Source organism: Lethenteron reissneri, chromosome 64 (assembly GCF_015708825.2).
Source record: "Lethenteron reissneri isolate LAM-NWPU_2019-01 chromosome 64, ASM1570882v1, whole genome shotgun sequence".
In the NCBI taxonomy this organism is placed as follows: Eukaryota; Metazoa; Chordata; class Hyperoartia; order Petromyzontiformes; family Petromyzontidae; genus Lethenteron; species Lethenteron reissneri.
In genome coordinates this window covers 12,658,380-12,668,898 of record NC_083842.1, presented here as the reverse complement: position 1 = coordinate 12,668,898, position 10,519 = coordinate 12,658,380, and the positions used below count along the sequence as shown (strand labels likewise).

The 10,519-nt window shown below is 50.5% G+C and overlaps 1 protein-coding gene across 1 annotated transcript; it reads left to right on the top strand.

Moving 5' to 3' along the window:
* Nucleotides 1-2,315: 2,315 nt before the first annotated feature.
* On the top strand, nt 2,316-10,191 carry LOC133359059 (leptin receptor gene-related protein-like). The gene is made up of 4 exons (XM_061577441.1): nt 2,316-2,404; nt 7,060-7,135; nt 8,313-8,505; nt 10,047-10,191. Exons 1-4 carry the CDS (start codon nt 2,389-2,391, stop codon nt 10,161-10,163), a joined length of 402 nt encoding a protein of 133 aa, XP_061433425.1. The 5' UTR covers nt 2,316-2,388; the 3' UTR covers nt 10,164-10,191.
* The last annotated feature ends 328 nt before the right edge of the window (nt 10,192-10,519 follow it).

Genomic DNA, 10,519 nt, shown 5'->3' with positions numbered 1-10,519 from the left:
AGACACGTCTGTGTGCGCAAGGTCCCACACCGTGCCCGTGCGGTGCTCGCCAAGCTGCGTTGGCTCCCAGTCGCCGGACGAACTCGTCACGGGGTCACGGGGTCACGCTCGTCGCACGCGGTTCGAGGTGCGCGCCGAAAATGAACCGAGACGCCTCGCTGAGGAGCCGAAGCCATCGTCGCGCGAACTCCGGTGGTCATCCCCGCAGCGGCAGCGGCGGCGGCTTTTGCTTGGCCGTCGAACAAAGACGGTGGCCACCGCATCATCGCGCGCGGCGCTTTCACGTGCGCCTCTGCGGCCGTCTGGAACGCTCTTCCGATGTGAAATCATCTGGCCTTCCCCCGCACCGCAGATTGGCACGGTTGGCTCTTGTACGGTTCGGAAGAAGTTCACCTTCTTGGTTCTTTCGGTAAAGTCATCACGTAGAAGGGAAGTAATAAAATAGTAAAAATAAAACATAATAAAATAATTCTCACGACGTTTCGGCCACAACGCAAGCAGCCGTCCTCATTTTTCACCTGAGGAAGAATGAATTCATTTTTCACCTGAGGACGGCTGCTTGCGTTGTGGCTGAAACGTCGTGAGAATTATTTTATTATGTTTTATTTTTAATATTTTATTACTTCCCTTCTACGTGATGACTTTACCGAAAGAACCAAGAAGATGAATTCCTGCAGTCACGAAAGCTTTAAATCCAGAGGGGGGGTAGGGGAGTTTGAGAAATGTGACGTCACATCAAAATGTGCAACTTTAAATAAATATAGACAACACGTTCTACTTAATTAAACCCAACTCGCTCGCAATTAATTGTGTAACCAAATCTTCGTGTAAATGACATTGTGAATATGATGATTTAGAGCAGTTCATATTCTTAACCTGGGAGATGCCCTTTCTGTGTGTGTGTGGGGTAGCGAGTCATGGGCAGATTTTTTTGTGGACAAAAAAAAAATCGAAATCGCAAATTAAGCCACGGAGTTAGACCGATGGCTTTAATCTAAGTTGTCTTGTGGTTGTTGTTGTTGTTTGTTGGAGTACAGAGTTAGACCGATGGCCTTAATCTAAGTTGTCTTGTGGTTGTTGTTGTTTGTTGTAGTACAGAGTTAGACTGATGGCCTTAATCTAAGTTGTCTTGTGGTTGTTGTTTGTTGTAGTACAGAGTTAGACTGATGGCCTTAATCTAAGTTGTCTTGTGGTTGTTGTTTGTTGTAGTACAGAGTTAGACTGATGGCCTTAATCTGAGTTGTCTTGTGGTTGTTGTTGTTGTTTGTTGTGGTACAGAGTTAGACCGATGGCCTTAATCTAAGTTGTCTTGTGGTTGTTGTTGTTGTTTGACTTGCATCCCACTGGGATGTTTGCACACAGCGTTGGTGTACGGTGCTTTTTCTTCAATATTTTGCTGTCTTTTTTTGGATTTTCTGTTTACACTCGGTTACATATTCTTAAGTTTTTTCGGTAAAGTCACGTAGGTAAAACATCAAAATAAATAAAAAATAAAAATCACGACGTTTCGGAGGCAAAACAAGTCTCCGTCATCAGGTGGGACCGTCACAGCCAGATTTGCTGCATCATATTCACTATAAGATGTGTTCTTGTTCATGTTTGTTGCGGTTGCACCCGATTCAAGAGCCGAATGGCTCACAGGGCTATACCTAATCAATTAACTTGAACTTGGATAACGTAAGTTTTCATTAAACCCCTACGTAATTATGCCACGGACCTCCCAATGCATTCATTGACATTGTTGCAGTTATTTAACGATCGTTAAAGCAAAATGGTGCAAGGCTACAGTCAAGGTTAGGAGAACCCCTGATCGATAGTAACATCGATGTCTAATTTATGCAAATTTTATGCACGGAATGTAATTTATGCTAATTTATGCTAAATTATGCGCGAGGATTCATCGAGAAAAGTCACGTGGCCAGCTTTCCTAACCGCGCCCCCTCATTACAATTCGTAGCGCGCACAAGTCCGCCGCTGTCCTCTGATTGGCCAACGCTTGCGTGACGCGCGACGTTGGCGCGACCAATGAGCGGCGGTGACGGGCGGGTGGCGATGCGCATCTGCACTGGGAAATCGAGAGGGTCGCCGTTCATTATAATTCACAGCGCGCACCAGCCCGCACGCTGCCCCCTCATTGGTCGAGGCTTGCGTCACGTGTCACCTCGGCTCGACCAATGAGCGGCGGTGACGGTGGGGAGGGAAAGGGCGGGAAGTTTCACCGTACACGCCCCCTCATTACAATTCGTAACGCGCACAAGCCCTGCGCTGTCCCCTCATTGGCTGAGGCTTGCAAGACGTGTCCGTTGGTGCGACCAATGAACGGCGGTGACGGGGCGGGGACGATGCGCATCTGCACTGGGAAATCTCGAGGGTGGCCCTGGACGGACAATGGCGGGCATCAGAGGTGAGGGAGCGGAGATGTTCGTCCTCCGCTGGTTTTGTAACAAGATTGGCGATGGTTGCGGGCTCTTAAGTGCACCTTGTTATTTACTCGTCGTATTGCTGTGTCATGAGGCGTATCGCGTGCTGGGTTGTGATTTTTTTTAAAACAAAACTGTGTTGATTTTTTTAATACAGGGATAGGCCCTCACTAAAGCTACGTGAAATCTATGTTTTTATACCAGATAAAGTCCCTTACTAAAGCTTAATCAAATATATTTTATACCAGGTAAAGACCCTCACTAAAGCTACATCAAATCTATGTTTATACCAGGTAAAGTCCCTCACTAAAGCTGCATCAAATCTATGTTTATACCAGGTAAAGTCCCTCACTAAAGCTGCATCAAATCTATGTTTATACCAGGTAAAGTCCCTCACTAAAGCTACATCAAATCTATGTTTATACCAGGTAAAGTCCCTCACTAAAGCTGTATCAAATCTATGTTTATACCAGGTAAAGTCCCTCACTAAAGCTACATCAAATCTATGTTTATACCAGGTAAAGTCCCTCACTAAAGCTGTATCAAATCTATGTTTATACCAGGTAAAGTCCCTCACTAAAGCTACATCAAATCTATGTTTATACCAGGTAAAGTCCCTCACTAAAGCTACACCAAATCTATGTTTATACCAGGTAAAGTCCCTCACTAAAGCTGCATCAAATCTATGATTATACCAGGTAAAGACCCTCACTAAAGCTATATCAAATCTATGTTTATACCAGGTAAAGTCCCTCACTAAAGCTGCATCAAATCTATGTTTATACCAGGTAAAGTCCCTCACTAAAGCTACATCAAATCTATGTTTATACCAGGTAAAGTCCCTCACTAAAGCTGCATCAAATCTATGTTTATACCAGGTAAAGTCCCTCACTAAAGCTACATCAAATCTATGTTTATACCAGGTAAAGTCCCTCACTAAAGCTACATCAAATCTATGTTTATACCAGGTAAAGTCCCTCACTAAAGCTGCATCAAATCTATGTTTATACCAGGTAAAGTCCCTCACTAAAGCTGCATCAAATCTATGTTTATACCAGGTAAAGACCCTCACTAAAGCTTAATCAAATCTATGTTTATACCAGGTAAAGTCCCTCACTAAAGCTACATCAAATCTATGTTTATACCAGGTAAAGTCCCTCACTAAAGCTGCATCAAATCTATGTTTATACCAGGTAAAGTCCCTCACTAAAGCTGCATCAAATCTATGTTTATACCAGGTAAAGTCCCTCACTAAAGCTTAATCAAATCTATGTTTATACCAGGTAAAGTCCCTCACTAAAGCTGCATCAAATCTATGTTTATACCAGGTAAAGTCCCTCACTAAAGCTTAATCAAATCTATGTTTATACCAGGTAAAGTCCCTCACTAAAGCTGCATCAAATCTATGTTTATACCAGGTAAAGACCCTCACTAAAGCTTAATCAAATCTATGTTTATACCAGGTAAAGTCCCTCACTAAAGCTGCATCAAATCTATGTTTATACCAGGTAAAGTCCCTCACTAAAGCTGCATCAAATCTATGTTTATACCAGGTAAAGACCCTCACTAAAGCTTAATCAAATCTATGTTTATACCAGGTAAAGTCCCTCACTAAAGCTACATCAAATCTATGTTTATACCAGGTAAAGTCCCTCACTAAAGCTTAATCAAATCTATGTTTATACCAGGTAAAGACCCTCACTAAAGCTTAATCAAATCTATGTTTATACCAGGTAAAGTCCCTTACTAAAGCTACATCAAATCTATGTTTATACCAGGTAAAGACCCTCACTAAAGCTACATCAAATCTATGTTTATACCAGGTAAAGTCCCTCACTAAAGCTACATCAAATCTATGTTTATACCAGGTAAAGTCCCTCACTAAAGCTACATCAAATCTATGTTTATACCAGGTAGAGTCCCTTACTAAAGCTACATCAAATCTATGTTTATACCAGGTAAAGTCCCTCACTAAAGCTTCATCAAATCTATGTTTATACCAATAAGGTCTGAATTGGTCCGTAATAAGTTAGGCACTGATAAGGGAGTTGACATGTATAGAAGAAGCCGAATGACTCTTAAACGCGTGGTGATGTTGATTCTAAATGTGGAGGGGGGGGGGAAATCCTTAGCCACCGTGATGATGATGAGAGAGAGAGAGACATGCAAACTCCATATATACAGCAGGCATCGTCATGGTTGGAATCGAACCCACGACCTCCTGTATACCAGGCAAGATAGTTAACATCTCCTAGCCACCGTGGTGCCCTAATGAACACATTCCTGCGGAGGGAGCTGGTAGGAACGTTGGGTTGCTCGGTCAATGGCCAGGGTCAACGGCGGCGTGGTGTATTCCGCAAATATGCCCGACTGTGAGGGCGGGCACAAGCCGGCGTGAGTAGGTTAAACGTTGAGTTTTATAAGGGCACCACGGGGTGACCAGCCCATCCCCACCCAGCCCCACCCCTCCCACCCCCCACCCAGCCCCACCCAGCCACTCCCCACCCAGCCCCTCCCCACCCAGCCCCTCCCCACCTGGCCCCACCCCTCCCACCCCCCACCCAGCCCCACCCAGCCCCTCCCCACCCAGCCCCTCCCTGCATGACGAACGGACACGGGCTGGTGTAACCAGGAGGTTCCTACCAGTATCAGTAACCTACGAATGTTTTCTTACCCATGTGTTCTTTCAATTTCATTCCCAGCGTACGCCTCTCCTATCATTATCATCATCAGGATCCATGCACTGTTTGATGAACATCCATGATCGCTGCGTCCCCCTAACTTCTGCGCTCGCTGTCATTCCAAGCGTGCGTCTCTCTCGGCCGTGTTGCTCTATCCACTGCTGAATGAAGATGATGTCCTGAGCTTGCGTAATAACCTCGTCTTCCTCTTTAAAACAACAATCTTTTTGTGTAATTCCGAGCTTACATCCGAGGCCACATCCCTCTCTCCACCACCATCAACATCACGAGGTCGTGCTGCTCTATCCACTGCTGGATGAAGGCCCCCCGCCCCGCAAAGCTGAAGCCTCCCACGAATCATGCGACGATGTCAACGACACACCCAGCAGTAGCTAAGAGATGTTAACCACCTCGCCTGGTAAACAAGGAGGTCATGGGTTCAATTTCGACCCTGACAATGCCTGTTGCTGCTGATGTATATTTGGAGTTTGCGGCGTCTCTCTCCCTGTGGTCGCATGGATATTTATCTTGGATCCTCCGTTTTTTTCCCCTACCACATTTAGAATAAACGTCACGCGTTTAGCGTGTTTTGCTGCTGCTATAAATTTCCACGTGATGATGACAAGCGTTGGACTGTCAGTTGTGGTAGTGGGGTCTCTTCTGATAAAGAGATCAGTGGGGCCTTATCTGGTAAAATACAAATTATTAAAATAGTTTAACTTAACCTATGTCATTTAGGTGCTTTGCTGCATGCCACACGTTCCATAATAATTTACGAAGGCCAGTTAAGCTAGTGGAAATGTTTTACTACACGCCCCGCACGAGGTAGTCATTCAATACCCATTCGACCTTAAGACTTAACAAAACTAACTTTTATTAAACCACTAAGGTATGTAGAGCTCTTTTTGAGAAGCGACCTGGCCACTAATGATAACTCACCGAAGTGACTTATCATCATCCCGTGGAACTTTATAGCAGCCAACTACTCTTGAAACGCGTGTTGATTCTAAAAGTGTAGGGAAAAAACGGGAGGACTCGGAGAAAAATGCACGCCACCATGGGGAGAGAGGGTCGAGAGAGAGACTGAAACTCCAAATATATAGAGCAGGCGTTCATTGTGATGACTTTCTGCATACTAGGCAAGGTATTTACACTATGAGTCATCTCCTTTACCAGTGGCAAAATATAGTAATAGGTTTTTACCCTTTCAACTGGTACAAAAACTGACACCTTTATACAAGGCATCATGTTTGCAATAACCACAACACAAGCAGTCAAAATGCAAACAAAAAGAAACAACTCTGATGATGATAATGATATGCACTGTCCTTGAAGTTGATTGGTCCACACCCGAGACAGCTTTTCTTAGAGCCTAGTCTCCATTGGTGTTGGACCAGTTGAAAGGGTAAAAACCTATTACTATATTTTGCCACTGGTAAAGGAGGTCTCATAGTGTAAATGCTTACCCCGAGCTCTCAATACTCTGATAGTGCGCTGTTTTTGAGTTGTGCGCCTTTTGGCGTCATCTGGTCCAACACCAATGGAGACTAGGCTCGAAGAAAAGCTGTCTCGGGTGTGGACCAATCAACTTCAAGGACAGTGCATATCATTATCATTAGCAGAGTTGTTTCTTTTTGTTTGCATTTTGACTGCTTGTGTTGTGGTTATTGCAAACATGATGCCTTGTATAAAGGTGTCAGTTTTTGTACCAGTTGAAAGGGTAAAAACCATGGCCTAGGGGAGGCCCAGGACAGGTTCAAATGTTCGTCAGCACGACGGGTTCACATGTTCACCGTGTATAGGTCTCTTCATTTGTCTAATGGCCTCTTAATATTTAATCGAATGTAAGTCCGCGCTCTAAGCTGTTTGTCAAAGTTGTCCGTTGGCTTTTGGTGAGTGCAGGCTGATGAGCGCGCGCGTGTACTTGTTGTGTCTGCGTATTTCTGCGTGTGTTGCAGCGCTGGTGGGGTTGTCGTTTGGCGGAGCGGTGGGGCTCATGTTCCTGATGTTGGCCTGCGCTCTTCCGGAATACCAGTGAGACACCCGCTCTGTCGCGCGACAAGCAGACGCACGCAGTCACGCGCTCACGCGCTCAGTCACATGCTCACTCGCTCAGTCACATGGGCATGCGCTCACTCGCTCAGTCACATGCTCACTCGCTCAGTCACACGCTCACTCGCTCAGTCACATGGGCATGCGCTCACTCGCTCAGTCACACGCTCACTCGCTCAGTCACATGGGCATGCGCTCACTCGCTCAGTCACATGCTCACTCGCTCAGTCACACGCTCACTCGCTCAGTCACACGCTCACTCGCTCAGTCACATGGTCATGCGCTCACTCGCTCAGTCACATGCTCACTCGCTCAGTCACATGGGCATGCGCTCACTCGCTCAGTCACACGCTCACTCGCTCAGTCACACGCTCACTCGCTCAGTCACATGGTCATGCGCTCACTCGCTCAGTCACATGCTCACTCGCTCAGTCACATGGGCACACGCTCACTCGCTCAGTCACACGCTCACTCGCTCAGTCACATGGTCATGCGCTCACTCGCTCAGTCACATGCTCACTCGCTCAGTCACATGGTCATGCGCTCACTCGCTCAGTCACATGCTCACTCGCTCAGTCACATGGGCATGCGCTCACTCGCTCGGTCACACGCTCACTCGCTCAGTCACATGGGCATGCGCTCACTCGCTCGGTCACACGCTCATGCGCTCACTCGCTCGGTCACATGGTCACGCGCTCAGTCACATGGTCACGCGCTCACTCGCTCGGTCACACGCTCACTCGCTCAGTCACATGGGCATGCGCTCACTCGCTCGGTCACACGCTCATGCGCTCACTCGCTCGGTCACATGGTCACGTGCTCAGTCACATGGTCACGCGCTCACTCGCTCGGTCACACGCTCACTCGCTCGGTCACACGCTCACTCGCTCAGTCACATGGTCATGCGCTCACTCGCTCGGTCACATGGTCACGCGGCCCGTCGCACAATTGCAGCCTCGTTGTCCCCGGGGGTCTCGGCGTGTACTATCCGCTCTTCGTGTGTCACGTGTCTCCGCATGTGGCGTTCCCGTGCATCTGTATAACGCATCTCCGCGTGTCCCCCGTGCGTCTCGGCGTGTACCCGCCGTGCTCTTCGTGTCTTAACGTGTCCCCGTGCGGTTGTCCCCTCCCTTGCGTTGTCCCCCGTGCGGCGTCCCAGCGTCTACTGGCCGCTGTTCGTGCTCATCTTCTACGCGCTCGTGCCGGTGCCGCAGTGCGTGGCGCGCCGCCTCGGCGACGAGGGCGGCGGCGACGCCACGAGCAGCGCGTGCCGCGAGCTGGCGCTGTTCTTCACCACGGGCATCGTGGTGTCGGCCTACAGCCTGCCCGTCATCCTGGCCCGCGTGGACACGGTACGGTACACGCACGCGCGCTAGCGCACACGCGTGTGTGCGTGCACGCGGAGAGAGAGGGGCGCAGAGGGAGAGGCGAGGAGAGGGAGAAACGAGACGCGTAGAGGCTTTAGTTGTGTCGGCCTACAGCCTGCGCATCGTTCCTGCCCGCAATGACACGGTACGGGATACGCACACGGACACGCACGCTAGCGTGTGCGTGTGCGTGTGCACGCGGAGAGAGAGGGACGCAGAGGGAGAGATAAAGGGAGAGAAAAACGAGAGACAGAGAAGAGACAGAGACTTTGTTGTGTCGGGCCTACAGGCTGGGCGCATTGTACTCGCCCGCGTGGATACGGTACGGCACACGCACGCACTAGCGTGTGTGTGTGTGCACGGGGAGAGAGGGGCGGACGCAGAGGGGGAGAGATGAAGAGAGGGAGAAACGAGAGACAGAGAGGCTTTGTTGTGGCGGCCTGCAGCCTGCCATCGCGATCACTCGTGTCGACATAGTAGACACAGCACGGGATGCACGTACAACGTTTGCGTGTGTGTGCACTGGGGGAGGGGTGGGGCGACAAGAATCGGAGGCGGTGTCACGTCAGCCTACGGGCCCCCACCCATCGTGCCTGACGTGAGAACAAAGGCAAAGATCCCCCATGTAGCCTTCACAGACTGTCGGGGCAAGTGCTGTTAGCGAGCACCTATGAAGGCCGGAATGGTACACGAGGGGGTGGGTGGCCAGCACCACGCCCGACCGCCTTCGTCTCCCCAGTGGCGATGTTTACGCACCACACCAAGTACTCATTTAAGGCTGAGTCGACCTAGGGGAGGCCCAGGACCGGTTCAGATAATCGTCACTGGGTGTTGGCCGTGAGCGGGAATCGAACCCGGGTCGCCGGGTTCGTAGCGTAGCAGCGTAGCGCTAACCGCTGCACTGCGTGAGAACGTGCACGTGCGCACACGCGTGCATTGGGGAGAGCGAGCGAGAGACGGGTCACGACGCTTCACTGGTGTTCGCGAGCGTCGTTATGGGGCGGTTCCGGCAAATTGAACCAATTCCTGGCAGTCGCCTGATGATGCTGCTTGAAGCACACATCCATCGTGAATCCCAGTGCCTCCCCGTGCACCTCACGTTTGACAACGACGCGCTCCTCGTAAGCGCGCGTGAACCCGGGTGTGACCCGAGTTCGATTGCCGCTCACGGCCAACACCGGTGACGATTACCTGAAACGGTCATCGGCCTCCCTAGGTCGACTCAGCCTCAAATGAGTGCCCGGTACGGTGTGTAAACATCGCCACTGGGGGAGACAAAGGCGGCCGGGCGTGGTGTTGCCCACCCCATCGTGTGCCACAGTGCCGGTGACGATTATCTGAACCTCCTCTAGGTCGACTCGGCCTCAAATGACCACCTCGTGCGGCGCGCATTAACACATCGCCACCGGGGGGAGACGTGTCGCCGGCCTCCGTAGCTGCCGCTCGCGAACGGCACTTGCCCCAGCGGCCTGGTGAAGGCTACACGGGTGATCTTTGTCTTTATGCCTGCCCCCCCGACCCCGTAGATCAAGTGGGGGGCGTGTGCCCTCGTGCTCACCGCCAACTCGGTCGTCTTCCTCACCATCCTCGCCTTCTTCCTCGTCTTCGGACGCACAGACGACTTCGCCTTCCAGGCCTGGTGACGATGGCGATCGTCGGAGACGCTGCGATGTGGGGTGGGGGTGGGGTGGTGGTGGGGGTGGTGGTGGGGGGGGTGGTGGGGGTGCTGGTGGTGGGGGTGGCTGGTGGGGGTGCTGGTGGTGGTGGTGGGGGTGGTGGTGGGGGTGGTGTTGGGGGTGGTGGGGGTGGTGGTGTGTGGTGGGGGGTGACGGCGGGGGGACAGGATGTTGGTGGACGTGGGGCGTACGTAAGGAACGGGGGGGGGGGGTTAGGAATCTCAGGGGGTCGTCGTTAAACGTCGGGATGGGTCCGCACCAGCCTCGCGGCGGCCACCGTGACCTCCACAAAAATAAAATAGAAACAAATTTGCGGCTCTCGC